Raw genomic sequence first — 23,064 nt, 5'->3', positions numbered from 1 at the left:
GTTGCTGGGCTTCATGAAAATCATGTTTTGCAATTTGAGAACTGAAATATTTAGCAAAATTTTTAGATGACGTCATTACTTTTTTGGAGGGCGAGTTTCCATGTTTACAATAACAGTAAAAAGCCATCAAAATAATTTCGGAACCATCGATTTTATATTATCAAAGTTTGAAACTTTCGTTCGTAATTTTGATTTTTTTTTTTTTCAAAATCTGGATATCAAAGCTAAAAATAAAGCTGGATTAATAAACTACGTAAGTTTTCAAATTGAACACCCCTTTAACAATACAACAAAAAGACGAAAAAGAAGAAAAAGGAGGGATGAGTAAAACAACTTTAGTTAACATTGAAGTAGGCACCAAAAGGTGAAATTAGGCCTTCTTCAAAATATTCCTATAACGGAAAAGTTGTAAATTTATTTACTCCAGGCATTCTATTAATACAATCAATAATTCCGGTTCCACCAACACTCCATAAAAACAATAATGACAAGAGCTGTTATTCGAGATATAAATTCATATTAAACTACAAACTAGAGTTAACGTTAAAACAACTCCGGACCATAAATTAAAAGAAACGTTAAAATTACTTGATAATAATCAGTGCGGGGTGTTTGAAATGTCGCCTTTGCGTCATTGTAGGCTCGGCTGTATTTGAATTGCAACCGTGCTCTATTTTTAAAAGCGGCGTTTTTTACCATAGGTGTGTAACAGAAGCGTGGACAACGAGAATTTTTTGTTTATTCATTTCAACTTCTCGACGTGGGCTTGAATCTTTTTGGTGGAACCACCTTGCAGTTTGTGTCGCAAATTCCAGTTTGTCTTCCGAGTAATTAAAAAAAAAAGTGACAGTGAGTCACCTGTTTTGTGCGTTGCCATTTATGGATAAGGTAACGAGAAACGAGGATTGTTTATTTTATCTGGTGATGTGATAAGGTTGAATTTTTATTTCTCACAATAAAATGCAAGATCGCAGCGTTTATTGAGAAAAACTAGCAACTCGGTAGCGCTTTCTTGATAGGTTTTGCAATAGTGATCTCTCTTTGTGGTTCAAAGCCCGGTATTATTTCACTCCTAAGTAGATGGAGTCAATACCCCCCTTCTTAAAAAAAACTTATTCGTTTGTACTCTCTCCAAGGTACAAAGCGAAGTGCGTTGAGGAGTTTTCTCGAGACGTGATGCGTTTTTCTCCCTGACAAAGCGCTGGAAAGTAGCCGGATCGAACATAAAAGGAACGACTGAAGATTTTCTCTTTGCTTGTCTTTAGCACTATCCTCAACTGTAGAAAAATGTGCAGACGGTTATGATTAAATCAATTTTTTTTTCCGCCTTCTGAAAGCAGTTTGTCCAGTAAAGCCGGATTTTGCATTTCTGCTTTGTGGAGATAATGCAGATTTTGGCGTTTTCAGAAAAGCGGAAAAAGCTCAAAGACTGGGTTTGCTTTGATGACTTGCATTATTAGACTGAAGCGTATTAAAGAAAATTCTTTTATCAAGGAATTTATATCGCAATTTTAAAAATAACGAGTCTGAATAAGAGCGACGGGAGAGGTAAGGCCGAGAAATAATTAAATTGTTTGATGTACCGAGAAGTTGCTTATAAAGTCAGTTTTCTTCTGCGTCGTATATTAGGTAATGATCTCGTTCTTTGTTTCAAACACGAGAAAGATTGCTCTTATTAATATATATAACTGTTTATTTATGTGATTTTTTCCGGTGAATTGCTAAAAAAATTACGCGTCTTAGATTTTCTTCGTATACTGAAAACTGGTATTTTGCATATGTTCTGTCCGACATCTGTTAACGATATAATAGATAATATCCAAAACTACAGAACCGATTACTTTCATGGTGAAACGTTGTTTAAAAAGCATGTAAATAAATGTGTATTCGAAAAATTCGGTTTGACAATGATTTTTTTAAATATCTCGAAAATTGTTATTGGAGAAGTATTAGAGTTTTCGAGGAAATTAATCCAAAAATAACTTCTGTAGGTCGAAATCTAGGAGAAAATATTCGGTAATTTTTACAGTGCTCCTCGAAAAACGATAAAACAATTCATGTACTGAAAAATTGAGATTTTTGAAAAGTTATCTAAAAATCCTCAAAAGATACTAGAACGACGAACATAAAGTGTTGATAGATAGTACCAGACCAAGATTTTCGAAAAATTCGGATTGAAAATATTTTTTTAATATCTAGAAGAAATGAAATCGAAAATAACTTGCCAGTCGAAATCGACAAGAAAATGTCTTTGGGTAATTTTCAAAAAGTTCTCCCAAAACAGCCAAAAATTTGTTGATAAATTGAGATTTTTGAAAAGTTGTCAATAAATCCTCTCAGAATTCTGGGATATAGATGTTGACCAGTTAATTCGAAAAACGTAAAATGTTAATGCTACCGGATCAAGATTTTCGAAAAATTAGGTTGGAAAATTTAAATTTAAAATGTCTTGAAAATTGCCTTGTTTCATTTAACGAGTCTGGAAAAATTGTTGATATTTTCGAAGAGATGAAGCCGAATATAAATTCTGCAAGTCGTAGTCTACAAAAAATATTTTTGGAAAATTTTCAAGTGCTCCAGAAACAATAAAAATTTCGTTGACAAATTGAGATTTTGGAAAAGTTGCTTAAAAATTCTCCACAAATTCTGAGATCTAGATCTCGACGAGTTGATTTGAAAAACATAGTATTAATGATGCTGGACCAAGATTTTTGAAATTCCGATTGAAACCGGTTTTTTTTTAATATCTCGAAAATGGTCTTTTTTAATTTAAAAAATGTTAGAATTTTAGAAGAAATGAAGCCAAAAATAACTTCTATAAATCGTAGCCTACAAAAAAATGTTTTTGGATAATTTTCAAACAGCGTTCCAGAAACGGTAAAAAATGTATTGATAAATTGAAATTTTTAAAAAGCTGAGTATAAATAAAAAAAAAATTCTGGGATCTCGAGGAGCTAATTCTAAAAAGGTAAAATGTTAATGACACCGGATTAAAATTTTCGAAAAACTGGGTTTGAAAATTGAAATTTTAAATATCTTAAAAATTGTCTTCTTTCATTTTATCGATTTATCGATTCTGAAAAAATTGTTGATATTTTCGAACAGATGAAGCCGAAGATAAATTCTGCAAGTTGTAGTCTACAAAAAAATGTTTTTGGAAAATTTTCAAACAGTGCTCCAGAAACAATAAAAATTTCGTTGACAAGTTGAGATTTGGGAAAAGTTGCTTAAAAATTCTCCACAAATTCTGAGGTCTAGATCTCGACGAGTTGATTGAAACATAGTATTAATGATTCCGGACCAAGATTTTCGAAATTCCAATTGAAACCGGTTTTTTTAATAACTCGAAAATGTTTTTTTTAATTTTATCTATTCCTAAAAAAATTTTAGAATTTTAGAAGAAATTAAGCCAAAAATAACTTCTACGAATCGTAGCCTACCAGAAAATGTTTTTGGGTAATTTTCAAAGTTACTCCAAAAACGATCAAAAAATTCATTGACGAATTGACACTGAAATAATTCTGGGATATAGATCTCAAGCTGATTCGAAAAACGTAAAATGTTAACAGTACCAGACCAAGATTTTCGAAAAATTCGGTTTGAAAATATAATTTTTAATATCTAAAAGAAATGAAACCGAAAATAACTTCTACCAGTCGAAATCGACAAAAAAAAGTCTTTAGATAATTTTCAAAAAGTGCTCCCAAAATGGTCAAAAAATTCATTGACAAATTGAGATTTTCAAAAAGCTGACTATAAATCTTAAAAAAATTATAGGATATAGATCTCGACGAGCTAATTCGAAAAACGTAAAATGTTAATGACACCGGATTAAAATTTTCGACAGATTCGATTTGAAAATTAAAATTTAAAATATCTCAAAAATTGTCTTCTTTCATTTTAACGATTCTGGAAAAATTGTTGATATTTTCGAAGAGATGAAGCCAAAAATAACTTGTACAAGTGGTAATCTACAAGCAAATGTTTTTAGTTATTTTTCAAAGAGTACTCCAAAAGCGATAAAAAAATTCGTTTTTGAAAAATCGGTTTGAATTTTTTTTTTGATATCTAGAAGAAATGAAACCGAAAATAACTTCTACTAGTCGAAATCGACAAGAAAATATCTTTCTGTAATTTTCAAAAAGTGCTCCCCAAATGGTCAAAAAATTCATTTACAAATTGAGATTTTTGAAAAGCTGACTATAAATCTCCAAAAAATTCTGAGATATAGATCTCGACAAGTTAATTTTAAAAACGTAAAATATTAATGACACCGGATCAAGATTTTCGAAAATTTCGATTTGATATTGAAATTTCTTAAATATATCGAAAATTTTGATTTTATTAATTCTCGAAAAATTGTAATTTTCGAAGAAGTGGATTCTAAAATAACTTATACAAGTCGATAAACAGCGTGTTATTGAAAGTATGTTCAAAATAAAATCGGCAATTGGTCTCGAAGTATGGGTGCTAACAGTAAAAAAAAAAATGCAGGTAAAAGTGTTCTCCTTTTAGAGATAAAAATTATTAAAAATATATGTCCAAATTCGTTGTACGCCTCTGATAAAAAATCATCTTTCGTTTCTATAGCAACATTTAGGCTTGACAAAAGTTTTATTGTTACAGCTGGTAGGATTTACTAAAATCAATTAAATAAAAAGTTGGATAAGGGTTCATTTTCCCCTTATAATTTTGATAACACAAAATAAGTTTTTCAGACCTCTTGGACTTCGCGAATAACTGTCAATTTTGTTGTACGTACCTTTCAATAACACCCTGTATACAAGAAAATGTCTTTATAGGTAATTTTTCTTTGAGAAAAATCTGTCCACGTTCGAGGGAAAAACATGTTCGGAATTAAAAACATAATTACGAACTTACAGTTACTATTGCGAAGAATCTTGACTTTTAAGAATCCATTCATAGGTAAAACTGATCATAATAATTCATAATATATTTCCTAAATTTAACCTTGTGCATATGTAGTATTGAAATCAACTTTTTTTTTTTTTTTTATATATATATATATAAAAGTTCTAAAAACTACAGGAGATACCGAAGTTTGTCCACATTTTTGGTTTTGCCAATAGTACACAGTGGTTCTGAAAAATTTAATTTGAAGAGTGAGATTTATTTTCAAATTTTCGCAATACCCTTAAAGCACGTAAAATGTTTGTAGTTTCCAAGATAAATTGTAAATGTTATACAATTTGGATTTTTTTCAAAAGCTTACTTGCCCAAAAATTCCATTATTTGGAACTAAAACTCTAAAAGAATTGAAAATTAAACGTCAGGGGTTTTAAGTATGCAATATAGTCGAACAAATACAAATTTTATTACGAATTTTATTTTGATAATTTATTTTTTTATGATACCCCTTTTATAAGTTTAAAAAATCCAGGCATATTCATAAACCACAAGTTTAGGATTGTCATTTTGGAAAATTTAAATGACATTTACAATGCAAAACTTTTACTTGACGTCATCAAATTATTGCTGGGAATGATCAGAGAAATGTTGGTTATTGTTTTATCATCTACACGATATTCCTGAAATACAAATAAATCTTGATAACAATCAGTCCAATAGTTTCTGAGATCTTCTATCTACTAAAATCAACACAAAGGAGAGACGACAGACAGAGGAGAATCATGAAACGTCGAGAAAACAAAAATTTACGCCCGGGAAGTTTTAAATCAAAACAAAATTAACGTTTTGTTTTGTTGAAAATATTTCAATTTCACAATAATACTTTCGGAGACAACAGACAGACGGAAACGGGAGACCTACTTTTCATACTCTACAAGGAAATATCGAGATTACGCTCGGGAAATGAAAAACAAGTCGAGTATGATACATGTTGATGGAATTTTTCTCTAAGATAGCCTCAAAAATAGGAATAATTCTCACCAGTACGGTAGCAGATAAACACGAGAGATAGTTTCTATAGATAATAGCGGTATGGATGTATTGTATATAAAACGGATGATAAAACTTTTATTATCACTTGGATATCTTAACGTCACTCATTAGTTCTTCAATCAGCAGACGGTTCTTGATTAACGAGAATTACGTTCCGAAATATGGAACCGAAGCAACAGTTGGAATTTATTATAAACATGACTTGCTGCACCCCTTCAAAAATAGTGACCCCATCATACCAAACTACCTTAATCGATCAAAGAAACTGGATTTTTCCGTATTGCAGTTAAAGTTTAGCTACGGAATTCCAAGCAAGGCCTCTCTCTCCACCAACAAAGAATATCGCCACTTTAATTTATACCAATGGAATGGTTGACTTATTCTCATTGTCACAGCACGTTACATACTTGTAATGAATAAATTTCGATCTCTTTCCGCATACTTTTTCAACGTAGATTACCCACAGATATCATACGTACATTTCCACTACAAGTTTGTTGAACTAATTTCTTTCGTTACATTCGCCTTTTCTACCGGTTGCCACACCATTACACGCTATTACCATGTTAGAACAAACGCTTATTGATGCCATCTCGACGCAAATCGTCCGATCCGGCTCTCGCAATCCGTCATGTCAACTTTAAAAGGTGAACTTAAATCGTGACCGGTTGCGAAACCGTAGCCCAAAAGTAAAAGTTTCTCATATCATTGTTCTATTCTCCAAACGTTCTTTTTATGGGACAAGTAAACCCAGCTGGAATAAATTTCAACAACGCCCTGGTCACACAACTGACCCTGATATTTGAATTTCCGCCATTTTTCGTAGCATTGTCATTTTGACCTTCTTACGATTCACTATCAACAATAAAATTTCAAGTCTTGCGACACTATACGTCTTTCATTGCACGACAGCAAACACTAAAGACAATAATCTCGTTTCTAATGGACATCGTTAATGGTAACGAAGCAATTAATTATCGGCTTTGTAAGCAAAGGTCCTGCGTCGTACGTAACCCTAAGGCTCGAACTCGCAGCGAGGACAAAGCCGGAGTCCGGACTTCTTCCTCGGCGCGTACAATTTTCAATTTGAGAATACAAAGCCGGAGATTACGTCTCTGCGTCGTTACGAGTCCTTGCCGATTTCGCCAATAAATTGAAAATTGTCCTGTCGTTTCGCACGACGCGTATTACCTCATAGAGCTGATGTCGTGACTCATTGCTAGACGCTAATTCTGCCAGCGTTGGTACTTTGTTATTAAAGCACCAAGCCGCCATGTTGGTGCGCTTGATTACCTCCGCTTTTAATTAAGCGATTCGTGACTTCATTTGAGAAGGTCGTATTTCGGAAAGATGGAGATGGGACGCACAAAAGCACGCGAGCTGAAAAAATGGGGCGCCTGTGCGGAGCTCCACGTCGGGTAATCAACCAGATGTGGGTTCGTGGAAAGGTTGGTCGGATTCTTGACACTGGAGAGGTTCGACCAATTTTTTTTTAACTTTTAACGTTGTAGTTTTTAAATTAGTGTAGCTTAGAGTGGTATGAGATCTGTGTGTGACGTCATGGCGACATCCGACCTATTCGTTATGTAACTGAGGCTCAGGAAATCATAAAAAAATCACAAGGCTTATTGAGGACACAATGCCTACATCATTATTTTCAAAATAAATGTCATGGGTTACGAGATCAATATCCCAGAATTTTTTGAGGGGTTTTAGGCAGTTTTTCAAAAATCTAACCGTTTTTGGACGCTCTCGAAAATTACTCTGACATTTTCTTGCAGATTTCTACTTCTAGAAGTTATTTTCGGCTTCGTTTCTTCGAAAATTCCAACAGTTTTTCCAGAATCGCTAAAATGAAAAATGACAATTTTCGAGGTCTTAAAAAAATGTAGTTCCAAGCGAATTTTTCGAAAATCTTGGTCCGGGACCATTAGCAATTTGTGTTTCTCGAATCTGCTGGTCGAGATCAATGTCCTGGAATTTTTTAAGGATTTTTAGGCAACTTTTGAAAAATCTCGTCACCTAAAAATTTTGCTTACTAAATGCTATTCAAATTTTAAAAAATAAGATAATCGTTAACTGTCAAATGGAGTATGAAATAACAGCAATACCAACATCATTATTTTAAAAATAAGTTTCATGGTGTACGAGATCTATACCCCAGAATTTTTTGAGGATTTTTGGACGCTTTCGAAAATTCATTTTCTTGCAGATTTCGACCTGTAGAAGTTATGTTCGGCTTCGTTTCTTCGAAAATTCCAACAATTTATCCCGAATAGACAACATTAAAAAAAAAATGTAGTTCCAAGCGAATTTTTCGGAAATCTTGGTCTAGGACCATTAAGAATTCGTGTTTCTCGAATCTACTCGTCGACATCTATGTCTAAGAATTTTTTGAGCACTTTAAGGCGACTTTTTAAAAACCTTGTCACCTAAAAATTCTGAACAGTAAATGCTATTCAAATTTTATACAATAAGATAATCGTAACTGCCAAATGGAGTATGAAATAACAGCAATACCAACATAATTATTTTAAAAATAAGTTTAATGGTTTACGAGATCTATATCCCAGAATTTTTTGAGGATTTTTTGGCAATTTAAAAAAAAATACCATTTTTGGATTCTCTCGAAAATTACTCAGACATTTTCTTCTTGATTTCGACTTGTAGAAGTTATTTTCGGCTCATTTCTTCGAAAATTCCAACAGTTTTTCCCGAATAGATAACATTAAAAATGACAATTTTCAAGACAATTAAAAAACATTGTTTCAAAGCAAATTTTTCAAAAATCTTGGTCCGGGACCATTAATAATTTGTGTTTCTCGAATCTGCTCGTCGAAATCTATGTCTGAGATTTTTTGAGGATTTTTAGGCAACTTTTTAAAAATCTCGTCACCTAAAAATTTTGAATAGTAAATACTATTCAAACTTTATAAAATATAATAATCGTTAACTGTCAAATGGAGTATCAAATAACATCAATAAAATCATTATTTTAAAAATAAATTTAGTGGTTTACGAGATCTATATCCCAGAATTTTTTGAGGATTTAAGGCAATTTTTCAAAAATCTGATCGTTTTTGGACGCTCTCGAAAATTACTTCGACATTTTTTTGTAGATTTACACTGTAGAAGTTATTTTCGGCTTCGTTTCTTCGAAAATTCCAACAATTTTTCCCAAATAGATAACATTAAAAATGACAATTTTCAAGGCTTTTAAAAAGCGTTGTTCCAAGGAGAATTTTTAGAAAATCTTGGTCCGGGACCATTAACAATTTGTGTTTCTCGATTCTGCTCGTCGAAATCTTTGTCTGCGACTTTTTTGAGGGTTTTAAGGCAAGTTTTTAAAAATCTCGTCACCTAAAAATTTTGCATAGTAAATGCTATTCAAATTTTATAAAATAAGATAATGGTTAACTGCCAAATGGAGTATCAAATAATAGCAATAACATCATTATTTTAAAAGTAAATTTAGTGGTTTACGAGATCTTATATCCCAGAATTTTTTGAGAATTTAAAACAATTTTTCAAAAATCTGATCGTTTTTGGACGCTCTCGAAAATTACTTAGGTATTTTCTTGTAGATTAATTAGACTATAGAAGTTATTTTCGGCTTCGTTTCTTCGAAAATTCCAACAATTTATCCCGAATTGATAACATTAAATATGACAATTTTCAATGCAATTAAAAACCGTTGTTCCAAGGCGAATTTTTCAAAAATCTTGGTCCTGGACCATTAACAATTTGTGTTTCTCGAATCTGCTCGTCGAAATCTATGTCTGCGAATTTTTAGACAACTTTTTAAAAATCCCGTCGCCTAAAAATTTTGAATAAGAAATTCAGTTCAAATTTTATAAAATAAGATAATCCTAACCTTGTGGTTTATGAATCCGCCTCAGTTTTTGTAACTTATAGAAGCTGTTTTCGGTGGACTGTACTACATAATTAAACCTCCTGATTTTTCATTTTCTTTGCTACTTTTAGCGCCAGTTTATAGAATATTTTAATTGAGTTTAAGTTAATCACCCATTTAATGAGGCGTTCAGCGACATCTAATTAGCGTAGAGTCGGTCACCTGGTTTCTTAATGCCTCATCAAACATTTAATCGGAATCAAATATTTAATTGAGCTTTGGTACATCCGCTCTTGGGTTTTAGTTCCAAATAATGGAAAAATAAAAAAAACTAAAAACTCGTGAATAAAAAAATCTTTCATTTTTTACTTCCATAAGCTATCTAGATGTATAGTAATCGAGTCCATCGGGTGAACTGCCACTTTCATATTTTCTCAACGTGTGACCTCTAGAGTACGAAAAAAGTGGTCTCCCGTTTCCGTCTGTCTGTTGAATTTTCACCCTAGACATCCAAAATTTTTGGAATGAATTCAAAACTGTATGTGCCATATAACTTTGAAACTGCAAAACCTAATGCTCTGAAATCTTGTAAATATTTTAAGGTTATCGTAATCAGAGGAAATCGTTAACCAAAATTTATTCGTGTATCCCCTCCCAAAAAATTGATGACTTCATTTCAAAATTTTGCCGAATAAATCCTATGCAAAATCTGCAAAATATGATGAGTCTATACTTGTGATTTATCATTGCATTAAAAGTTTTTAAATTTCTTAGACAGGGTGTCTCAAAAAAATTAATGAATGAATGAATTTATTTTAATCAGGAAAGGGTTCCCATAAAAAAATAAAATTCGCATAATCAAATTTATAATTTTTCGAAAAAACTGGATTTGGTTTATTGTACTTCAGGGGCAAGGAAAATTGTGTAGAAATAACCTTCGACCAATTTTTTGTTAATTTTGTGTGAATGATATCTCGTATAGGTGGTAAAACCAAATTAAAATTTGTACAATTTATCCTGTAATCTACAAAAATTTTACGTGTTTTAAGGTTATCGCAAAATTTTGTCTGTCTGTTTGCTGTCAATCCAGATTTTCATTAGACAAACTATCTCCGAAACTACCGGACCAATTGTTGTCAAATTTTATATGTTGATAGAATTTTTTTTAATTTTGGCAAGGTGTTGTAAAATGATTCAAAAAGTCCCTGCACCAAAGTTTGTAATTCTGATTTGTTTTATAACAGTAGTTATTATTTTTGACAATTTTAATCGTATTTTTAGGCTTTCAATTAATTTCACATTAAAATATATCAGAATTACGAAGTTAATCAAATTTTATATTTTCAAAAATTTGGTTCAGAGTTTTTTAATCATTTTTTCAAGTTCTGCAGAGCCTTCTTAACGGACCATCGAGCAAATAGGTCATTTTTTCATCACCCTGTATATTTTTTTGTTACTTTTAGAAGTTGTCACAAAAAATTCGCAAAATTGATTTTCATAAATTTCCAAAAAGCGAGATTTTTTTATTGTTCATACGGGGTGTCCAAAAAACATACTGTTTATTATAATTTATCGAAGTAACTGGACTAGTTTAAGTGACTTCAGCGGCTAGGGCGACTTTGGACAAATTTTTTTTAGAAATGTATTTTCTACTCTCAACTTTTTAACTTATGACTCAAGCTTACTCAGTGTTTTTAAAAAGCAGATTTTACCTCACATGACTTTTTCAGTTATGCAAGTATATTTATTGTTTTTTAAGGTTTTTAGCGCTTTTCACTAACTAAATTTGTCTGCTCATCCCCACCAAAAAGTTGATGACGTCATCTTACCGTGGTGTGATAGTTGACGCGTTTTTAACTTTACATTGGGTATTATCCTTAAAAAAATGTAATAAAGATCACTTCCAATCTAGGTATTATTAAAAGATTAACTAAATTAATGTATTCATCTCATATCGAAATTGACAATGTTATTAAAAAAGATATTGTGGTATAATTTTGTTCAAATGTTAGAAAATTAATGTATGAGCAGATTTATATCTCTCAGAAACGTCTCAATTTTAAAAAAGTATATTATAGGAAATGAAATTTATTAAAAATTGTTCTGTATATTCTGGAATTGCATATACAGGTATCCTAAAAAGAATTTATTTGGTCGATTATTTCAGAAACGGCTTTTTGGTTTTCTTGATTGTTCGCGCTGTATCGGTGAAGCGTCAAAGGTGAGGGAAGTTCGATGTTATGTGACCCGACGAATTTTTTTCCCCCGAAGTAGAAATCTTTTAAGTAGGTTTAGAACCCGTTGTTTTGTTATTTAAAAAAGTCCTGTTGTATTATTTTAAAAATTGTCATATATACAAAAAATAGTTACTGGTTCACATTGAGCATTTGTTGTAGTTTAAAAAACCCAGTGAAATATCTGATTTTCTGTTCAGTAGTTCCAATTCATTAAAATCTTGCTAACATGTTATTAAAACTGATTATTTTACAATATAGTCACGTTGTACGAAGTTCTTTTACCGTCACAAAGCCTAGTCGTTCATCTTAAAACTCTCCTTGCGCGTACGTGTACGAAAGCCGTACTTTGAAGTTGAAACATGCCAACATTTGACAAACTTCACCGCTTCCTTGCTACATGCACCGACAATTTCGACGTTGATTACTACAATAAAAATGAAGATGTTGTCGCTCTTTCATTCCCATGTCGTGTCTTTCGCCAATTCATCCTCGACTCCTCAAAACAAAAAAATCGTGTATCTCATGCAGATGACGCTGGCGTCTCCTCTGCATACAATTGCATCAGCGACATCATACTAAATTTATCAATTCGAATGCAAGACGACGCGTCGTTAACTGTCTGTGCGATAATTTTATGGACGTCTCGTTGCTTTACGATCGCCAATTTTTTCCAGTCTACGTGCCAGTGGCGTGCGAAAGGATAAATCGTTTTTGGTGCTTTTGTCACTAACTTATGGCTTTTGAGTCGGTACGAGGATTAGGGAATTTGGGTTTCTTGTTTTCGCTGGACTAATTAGCCGGAATGTCGCAGATGAATAATTGATTTTTTGCGAGTTTGCAGGGTTGAGTGGGTTTTGTAATTTATTTTGCATTTCTGGAGTTGGTGATAAATGATAAGATTAGGATGTGTGATTGAATAGAACGTTGGAATTTATTTTATTCTTTATTGTTTGATAGGATTGATGAGGAGCTTACATTGGGTTTCGTCACGTATTTTTATTTTTTATGTAGGCATATTAACGGTGACGTATTTATTTAGGTTATCTTGCGAGGTCTAGAATTTTGAAGGGTCGCAAACACTTCAAACTGCAAAATATGGGCTAAATTTACGGTCGGTGACATTGGCGATAAAGTTTTATATTGAGTGTGAGCCGTTTTGCCTTGATGCGATGTATCATGGTCACAAATAAATTCAATAAAGTATTGTTCTATACTCAGAACGCTATTTTTGTATCCACCAGAATTTTAAATTTTTAAAATAACGTTCTAATTGTGCTGCGTTGCATCAGATGACAATGAGATTGCGAGAGTGTTTTTAGCCACAGTTTTTGTTATTTTGTTCGTCCATTGACAAGTGTTTCGAAAAAGTGGACCGCCTATTGTGATGTGGCAACAGATTTACAAGATATCGGTGTATCTATTTAGTCCAATACGTGTTTTTTTAAAGTTGTCTACAGTTCTTTTTTCACTTTAAACGCAGGTTGGGTGTAAATTTAATTTATTGATGTAGAATGTCCCAGGTTGAATTTATGGGTTGAATATCTAATGACGACGAAAGTGGCTTCGCACCAAACATTATGTTTTAATTGATACATAAATTATGGAGATGCGACTTGATTGTTGTCCGGCTATAAATTTCCTCATACACTTGGAACAATAAAAAAATATGCTAGCATTCTTTAGATTCTGAATCATTGTATTATCAAGGCGTCAGTTCACGTACAAGTGACTCAAACAAAGGATTATTTGATAAAATTGCTTCGCCATAAAGGGTGCAATTTTTGTTAAAGTTTGATTTAGTACCAACAGAACAATGGTTCGTTGCCGGAGTTACGTAAGGTGACACAAAAAAACACTTTATGTTAATGTCAAAAAGTAAACATATTACTCATCACCAACTACTGTTTACTTCCTTCATGATCATCATAATAAATTAAGAGGGTTTTTTTACATCAGCAATAATTTAAAATATATAAATTTAATTTAGTTTGTAATAAATAAATAAAGCAAATAAAATTACAATAATTGTTGCTGTATTATATCGTAAATAGTGTTTTTGTTACAAATTCTTGCATTTATTATTAAACACCATCTAACATTGCAACTATTTCAGTTTTAAACGTATGTTTTATGAACTCTTTTCTTATTTTCATGTCAGAAAGATTCTCCTTAAATGTTTCGCACACATTAAGGATCATCCTGTACAGTATTTTTACTGTAAATAAACTAAGAATCTCAGTCGGTTCCGGAGTTACGAACTGTCAAACTCCAAGTGTGTTTTTTTGGTTAAAATTAGTTTAGAAACCGAATTTAGGGCAGATTAAAGAATTTTTAGTTTTTGACCAAATTTTTCGGTAAATTAGGCCATATCAGGCTATTTCGCTTAAACGGACTCCGATTTTTCCTGTTCAAAGCGACTGAAAAATTTCAAGAAAGCAAATAATGAAAACCGCAACCATGAATCTTAGCCGGTTCCGGAATTATGTACTGTCAAACTCAAAAATTGGCTTTTAAGGATTTTGGCTAAAATAATCAACATTTTCAACAACTGATGCCAGAAATAGACACTGCAGAGCGAAATTTGTCTAGAAACCGAATTTCAGTCAAATTGGAAAATGTTTATTTTTTGACCAAATTTTTTTCGAGGATCGAAATTTTCGAATTTAGGCCATATCTCTCTCAAACGAACCCCGATTTTTCTGGAAATTACTCCCTTCCCTAATTTGAAGGTCCTGAACAAGAATATCGTGCCAAAAAATTGCACACTGGCCCTTGATCTTTTTTGGAATTTTTTTATGATCGAATGTTCAGTAAATGGCACCGTCTGATAAATGGGTGCATAGATTCTAAATGGACAAAGACTTCGACCTGAAAATTAACCAATACGACCGGAATACTTCAAGAAAGCGAATGATGAAGACCGGTACTAAGAGTCTCAGCCGGTTCGGGAGTTGGGGATTATCAAACTCAAAATTTAGTTTTTGAGTATGGATTAATAAAGATTTCGTTCAAAGTAGTGAAAATTTACAACAATTGATGCCAGAAACGGACTCACGAGGCTGAAACCAATCTACATATCGAATCTCAGTCAAATTGGAACACGCTTATTTTTTGACTAAATTTTTGCGCAAGACCGAATTTTTGGAATTTAAGTCATATCAAGCTATTCTCCCTTAAACGAACCCAAATTTGTCTGAAAATTGCTCCCTTCGTTAATTCGAACATTCTCAACAAGAATTTGGTGTCAAAAAAATTGCACGATGGCCACTAATTTTTTTTGGAATTTTTTATGTTTGCGTCTTCGGAAAATGCACCGTATGATAAATGGGTGCTTAGATTCTAATTGGGCAAATACTTCAACCTGAAAATTAACCAATACGACCGCAAAACTTCAAGAAAGCGAGTGATGAAAACCGTAACTAAGAATCTCAGCCGGTTCCGGAGTTAGGGATTGTCAAACTCAAAATTTAGTTTTTGAGTATGAATTAATTAGGATTTCGTTTAAAATAGTGAAAATTTTTAACAACTGATTCCAGAAACAGACTCTGCAGGCCGAAACCAATCTAGAAATCGAATTTCAGTCAAATTAGAACACGCTCATTTTTTGACTACATTTTTGCGTAAGACCGAATTTTTGGAATTTAAGCCGTATCAAGCTATCTCCCTTAAACGAACCCAGATTTCTCTGAAAATTGCCCTCTTCCTTAATTCGAACATTCTCAACAAGAATTTGCTGTCAAAAAAATTGGACGATGGTCACTAATTTTTTTTTTTTTGAATTTTTTTATATTTGAGTGTTCGGAAAATGGCACCGTCTTATAAATGAGTGTATAGATTCTAAATGGGCAAAGACTTCGACCTGAAATTAACCAATACGAAGGGAAAACTTCAAGAAAGCGAATGATGAAAACCGGAACGAAGGATCTCAGCGGGTTCCGGAGTTAGGGATTGTCAAACTCAAAATTTAGTTTTTGAAGATGGATTAATAAGGATTTCGTTTAAAATAGAGAAAATTTTCAACAACTTATCCCAGAAACGGACTCAGGAGGCCGAAACCAATCTAGAAATCGAATTTCAGTCAAATTAGAACACGCTCATTTTTTGACTACATTTTTGCGTAAGACCGAATTTTTGGAATTTAAGCCGTATCAAGCTATCCCCTTAAACGAACCCAGATTTCTCTGAAAATTGCCCTCTTCCTTAATTCGAACATTCTCAACAAGAATTTGCTGTCAAAAAAATTGCACGAGGGCCACTAATTTTTTTTAGATTTTTTTATGTTTGAGTCTTCGGAAAATGCACCGTGTGATAAATGGGTGCATAGATTCTAAATGGGCAAATACTTCGACCTGAAAATTAACCAATCCGACCGTAAAACTTGAAGAAAGCGAATGATGAAAACCAGAACTAAGAATCTCAGCCGGTTCCAGAGTTAGGGATTGTCAAACTCAAAATTTAGTTTTTGAGTATGGATTAATAAGAATTTAGTTTAAAATAGTAAAACTCTTCAACAACTGATGCCAGAAACCGACTCAGGAGGCTGAAGCGAGTCTAGAAATCGTATTTCATTCAAATTGAAACACGCTCATTTTTTGACTAAATTTTTGCGTCAGACCGAATTTTTGGAATTTAAGCCATATCAAACTATCTCCGTTAAACGAACCCAGATTTGTCTGAAAATTGCTCCCTTCCTTAATTCGAACATTCCCAACAAGAATTTGGTGTCAAAAAATTTGCACGATGGCCTCTAATTTTTTTTTTTTAATTTTTTTATGTTTGAGTCTTTCGGAAAATGGCAACATCTGCTAAATGGGTGCATAGATTCTAAATGGACAAGGACTTCGGCCTGAAAATTAACCAATGCGACTGGAAAACTTCAAGAAAGCGAATGATGATAACCGGAGCTAAGAATCTCAGCCGATTCCGGAGTTATGGATTGTCAAACTCAAAATTCGGTTTTTGAGTATGGGTTAATAGGGATTTCATTTAAAATAGTGGGAATTCTCAACGACTGATGGCAGAAACGGACTCAGTGGGGCGAAAATATTCGGGAAACCGAATTTCAGCCAGATTGGAAAATGTTTATGTTTTAATCAAATTTTTCAATATGATCAAAATTTCGTATTTAGGCCATATCAAGCTTCCTTAAACGGACCCCAATTTGTCCGAAAATTGCTTCTTTCCCTAATTCAATTCGAACCTCGACAACAAGCAACGAGTGTCAAAAAAATTGCAGGACGGTCCCTGATTTTTTTTTAATTTTTGGTTTTCCAGTGTTCTGAAAAGGAGACTGTTCGATAAATCGATGCGTAAATTCTAAACGGACAAAGATTTCGTCCTGAAAATTAACCAGTGGGACTGGGAAACTTCAGAACAGCGAGTGATCAAAACCGAAACTAAGAATCTCTGCCGGTTTCGGAGTTATGGACTGTCAAATTCAAAATTTGGTTTTTGAATGTGGATTAATTAGGATTTTGGTGAAAATAATGAAAATTTACCACAACTAGTACCAGAAACGGACTCAGTAGGCCGAAACTGCTCTAGAAACCAAATTTCAGTCAAATTGGTAAACGCTTATTTTTTGACTAAATTTTTGCATAGGACCGAAATTTTCGAATTTAAACTATCTCCCTTAAACGAACCCCAATTTGTCTGAAAATTGCTCCCTTGCTTAATTCGAACCGTCTGAACAAGAATTTGGTGTCAAAAAAATTGCACGATGGCCTCTATTTTTTTTTATGTTTGAGTCTTCGGAAAATGGCACCATCTGATCAATGGATGCATAGATTCTAAATGGACAAGGACTTCGGTCTGAAAATTAACCAATGCGACTGGAAAACTTGAAGAAAGCGAATGATGATAACCGGAACTATGAATTTCAACCGGTTCCGGAGTTATGGACTGTCATACTCAAAATTTGGTTTTTGAATATGGATTAATAAGGATTTTGGGTAAAACAGTGAAAATTTTCCACAACTAATGCCGAGAAATGGACTCAGCAGGCCAATTTCTAGAAACTGAATTTCAGTCAAATTGGAAAATGTTTATTTTATGACGAAATCTTTGCGTAGGACCGAAATTTTCGAATTTAGGCCATATCAAACTATGTATCTCCCTTAAACGAACCCCGGTTTGCCGGAAAACTACTCCCTTTCTTAATTCGGACCTTCTGAACAAGAATCTGGTATCAAAAAAAAAGCACAGTGGCCTCTAATTTTGTTTTCCAAATTATTTTCGGATATTTCCTGAACAAAAATTTGGTGTCTACCAAAAAATATCCTCTATATAGTTAAGTAACTATTGGTCTTTTCGATATATTTACTCAAAATAAGCATTGATTCGACGAACAATTACGGCAAATTAAGATTTAATAAAAATTAAATTTAAACGAAAAACTTGAACTTGAAACTTGATTTATTTTTCATAAATTTCAGTAACTCTAATCTAAAAGAGTCAACATTTGTGGATTTACACCATCACAAAAAAAACTGTATTTTTTGTTACTATTTACCGACTTAACATTAGTATAAGCACCATATAAACGACTAACATTATAAGGTGAGCAATTTTATTATCCTTATTCAAGATAAACACTTGGGTGGTATAAAAGTTTCATAGAGATTTGTTTTGATGTGCCACCTGATAAGGTGACTGAAGATTGCATCACTTCTTACTTTGTTTGAACATGACTTCGTGCTCCGCTCAGGACAACTGAAAAATCTATTTTAAAAAATATAAAACTGTATTTTTATCTTCATTGAAATCTTTCCCGGTTGAATGAACTGATACTTCTGCCATTGTTCTAGGATGATTATTGTTATAAACACAGTGATCACAAGTTATTTCGTATATTTTTATATACGCAATTCAATTTAAAAAAGTATTTTACAGATTTCTTTGGCTAAATTAACTTTTTTACATTTTAAACAAAATCTTTTTAAATAGCAGCTATTTGGAGTGGGACAGATGAACTGGGACTCTCGATATATAGTATTATGATGTGAAAATATCCAGATAGTGGATTTTTATTCTTAACTAACATAATGTTATAGTACTTCTTAGTAATGTCACATATCGTCAGTTGAAAATGACATAATTAACAAAATCGATTTACCGTTCAAGTTTTATTATTATTTAAATTCATTGTTGTGTTTTGCCATAACAATCCAAATACGTGTAACATTGCCATATGTCAGCCATTCTTAAGGAAAACATCTGCTGTGCCTCAAACATTTTAATAAAAAGTGTACGAAAAATGATTTCTTCATTTGGAAGTATCACAAAAAAAGTGAAACACTGTTATTTGTTTACCAATTTATTTCTCCTGTACCATTTACCACCCAAAGCTCCATCTCTGACCGCAGCAACTGTTCCCTCCGAACCGATTATTTATTAACCCTCATCATTCTCCGCGCCTTCTTCCCCATAAAAAATTCACCCCAACAATCGCCCACTTATCTCAACTCGCCCCTCTTGTCCCCAGGGCACCAAGCTGTGGATCATCATGGAGTACCTGGGCGGCGGGTCGGCGCTGGACCTAATGAAAGCCGGCAACTTCGAGGAGATGCACATCGCGATCATCCTCCGCGAGGTCCTCAAAGGCCTCGACTACCTTCACAGCGAACGTAAACTCCACAGGGACATCAAGGCGGCCAACGTCCTCCTCAGCGAGATGGGCGACGTCAAGCTGGCCGACTTCGGCGTCGCCGGCCAGCTCACCAACACGACCAGCAAACGTAACACGTTCGTGGGGACGCCGTTCTGGATGGCGCCGGAGGTGATCAAGCAGTCGGCGTACGACTCCAAGGCGGACATATGGAGTCTGGGGATCACGGCGATCGAGCTGGCGAAGGGCGAGCCGCCCAACTCCGAGCTCCATCCGATGCGGGTGCTCTTCCTCATACCGAAGAACAACCCGCCGCAGCTGACCGGCAGCTACACGAAACAGTTCAAGGATTTCGTCGAGGCTTGCCTGAACAAGGATCCGGAAAATGTGAGTAGGAATTCGTGTTTTCTCGACGTTTCGTGACCTCTAGAGTAGAAAAAGTGGTCTGCCGTTTCTGTCTGTCTGTCGGTCGGCGTCTGTATCGATTTTTATGAGACCTGCTGGACCGAATGCTCTGAAATCAATTTTTCATTTTTCGATTTTTCAGTTTCTAAATTTTTCAATTTTCAATTTTTGAAGTTTTGTAATTTTCGTTTTCTCGATGTTATGTCACAATCTTTCGTATTTTTATCTCCTTTATTTAGTCAACATTTGTTTCTATTTTATCATTTTTCTTTTATTCTATTTTCAAATGTTTTTCAAATACGCAATTTTTAAATTTTCAATATTTCGATTTTGCACTTTTTCGATTTTTAAGTTTATCATTGTTTAATCTTTTGATGTTTCAATTTTTCGTTTCTTCAATTGTTCGAGTTCTTGATTTCCAATTTTTTCGAATTGTTCGAAGTTTTCATGTTATACTTTTTCGTTTTTTCATGTTTGATTTTATTTTGCATCTTTTGTTGTTTTCATTCGAAACGTTGAAAAATCAAACAATTAAAAATCGGAAAAAATTGAAAAACTGAAAAACCTAAAAATTGTAAAATCGAAAAATTATGGAATCTTTAAAATCGTAAGCCGAACAATAAACTAACATTGAAAAAGTGAAAAATTATAATTATCACACAATTAAAATGAAGACTAGAAAAATTGAAAAGAAAGAAAATAAAAAACCGAAACGAAATATTCCAAATCGAAAAATTGAACAATTAAAAATTGAAACATCCAAAATCGGAGAACTGAAAAAGCAAAAAATTGAAAAGTGAAAAATCAAGAAATTGCAAATCGAAGCACTGAAGAAACAAAAGATTGAAACATTGAAAAACTAAAATCGAAATAAAAGAAAGAATCGAAAACCTGGAAAGAAGAAAACACTAATTGAATCGAAAAATTTGAAAACCCAAAAATTGTAAAACCGAAAAATTATGGAATTGTCAAAATGGTAAAATCTAAAAGCTCTTAACATTGAAAAATTGAAAATCCAAAAAATGAAAAGTCCAATACATAAATGAAAACGTCTTAAAATCCTAGGAATCGAAGAATGGTTAAATTCTAAAACCGTAAAATTGAAAAAATGAAAACGTTTTTAAATTATCATTATCATTACATATCTAAAATGAAAACTAGAAAAATTGCAAATACAAAATTGAAGAAACGAAAAATTGAAAAATCCAGAAACATCCAAAAGTTGGAAAATCAAAAAAGTTAAAAATTTGGAAATAAAAACTTGAAGCAACAAAAACTGAAAATTTGAAAAATTGCAAATCGAAAAATTAAAACAAGTAAAAATTGCAAATCGCAAGTTTGAGAAAACGAAAAATTAAAAATTGAAAACACTTGAAATTTTAAATCGAAAAATTGTACAATTAAAAAATTCAAATTTCAAAAGAAAATAATATAAAATCGGAACATCGAAAACTCGAAAAATTGAAAGGATAAGAAATTATAAAATTTAAACATTGAAAAATCGAATACATAATTGAAAAAATAAAAAAGTAGAAAACGAAACGAAAAATTGGAAAATTAAAAAGTTAGAAAATCGAAAAAAACTTAAAAATTGAAAAAATTGCAAACCAAAAAATTTTAGAAATTGAAATTTCAGAAGAAAAAATTATAAAATCAGAACATCAAAACTTGAAAAATTGAAAAATTAAAAACTGAAAAAACGAAAAATTAAAATTGAAAAAACAAGAGATTATAAAATCTAAACATTGAAAAATCGAATACATAATTGGAAAATTCGAAAGTTAGAAAATGGAAAAATTTAAACTTGGAAACTCGAAAAATTGAGAAAAAAATAAGTTGGAAAAATGAAAAATTATAAAATATTATAAACTTGTAAAAATAAAGAAAATAGAAAATCGAAACGAAAAATTGCAAATTTGAAAAAATTTAAAATAAAAAATTGAAAACTCGAGAAATTTTAAATCGAAAAATTGTAAATAAAATCTGATGAAATAAAAGAAATGAAAAATTGAAAAATCACAATCGAAAAATTACATATTGAAAAATTGAAAACTCGTGGAATTACGAACCAAAAAATTTTAAATCGAAAATTTTGAAAATGAAGGAACAAAAAACTCGAAAAATTGAAAAATTAATAATTGAAAATTCGAGAAATTTTAAATTGAAACAATAAAAAATTAAAAAACCGGAACGAAAAATTGGAAAATTCAAAGGTTGCAAAATCGAAAAATTTAAATTTTAAAACTCAAAAAAATGCAAACCAAAAAAATTTTAAAGACATTAAAAATGAAAAAATTGAAAAAAATTAAGAAAATAATAATTTATTAATTTTCGAAAAACCTACACAATTGTAATTAAAAATCGAAACGAAAAATTACATGTCGAAAAATAGAACATCGAAACTTGAAAAATTGAAAAAATAAAAATTGAAATTTCGAAAAATTTTAAATCGAAAAATTGCAAAATTTAAAAACTGAAGAAACGAATAATTAGAAAAATTCAAATTGAAAAATCAAGAAATTATAAAATCTAAACATGGAAAAATCGAATACATAATTGAAAAAATAAAAATGTAAAAACCGAAACGGAAAAATTAAAAATTGGAAAATTCAAATTTGGAAAATTGAAAAATTGAAACTTGACAACTAGAAAAATTGCGAATCGAAAAATGGAAGAAACAAAAAATTAGAAAACATTTAAATTGGAAAAATTAAAAATTATAAAATATTATAAACTTGTAAAAATAAAGAAAATAAAAAACTGAAAACTCGAGAAGTTTTAAATCGAAAAATTGTAAAATTTAAAATCTTGTGAATTAAAAAAATGTACAAAGCAGAAATCGCAATCGAAAAATTGAAAAAAAAAGAAAATTACATATCGAAAACAGAAAAATTGCAAATCTGTAAAAAATATTGACTTTAAAAACTGAAGAAACCAATAATCAGAAAAATTAAAATTGAAAAAATTAAAATGTAAAAAACCGAAACGAAAAAATGAAAAATTAAAAATGGAGAACTCGAAAAATTTTAAATCGAAAAATT

At 32.0% G+C, this 23,064-nt stretch overlaps 1 protein-coding gene across 6 annotated transcripts in view; it reads left to right on the top strand.

The window, feature by feature from the left end:
• LOC135133488 (serine/threonine-protein kinase 26-like) overlaps nt 1-23,064 on the top strand; it is a 147,562-nt gene that overhangs the window by 116,372 nt on the left and 8,126 nt on the right. For all 6 annotated transcript variants that reach the window (XM_064061924.1, XM_064061921.1, XM_064061919.1 and 3 more), the window contains one exon: nt 19,496-20,005. In XM_064061924.1, coding sequence (XP_063917994.1) covers nt 19,496-20,005 — 510 coding nt within the window. The remainder of the gene's footprint in view (nt 1-19,495; nt 20,006-23,064) is intronic.

This window comes from Zophobas morio, unplaced genomic scaffold, assembly GCF_036711695.1.
Source record: "Zophobas morio isolate AGI-343-1 ecotype UQ-CSIRO unplaced genomic scaffold, CSIRO_AGI_Zmor_V1 ptg000022l, whole genome shotgun sequence".
NCBI classification, from domain to species: domain Eukaryota; kingdom Metazoa; phylum Arthropoda; class Insecta; order Coleoptera; family Tenebrionidae; genus Zophobas; species Zophobas morio.
Note: the sequence above shows the minus strand (reverse complement) of the source record. Positions and strands in the feature narration are given on the sequence as shown.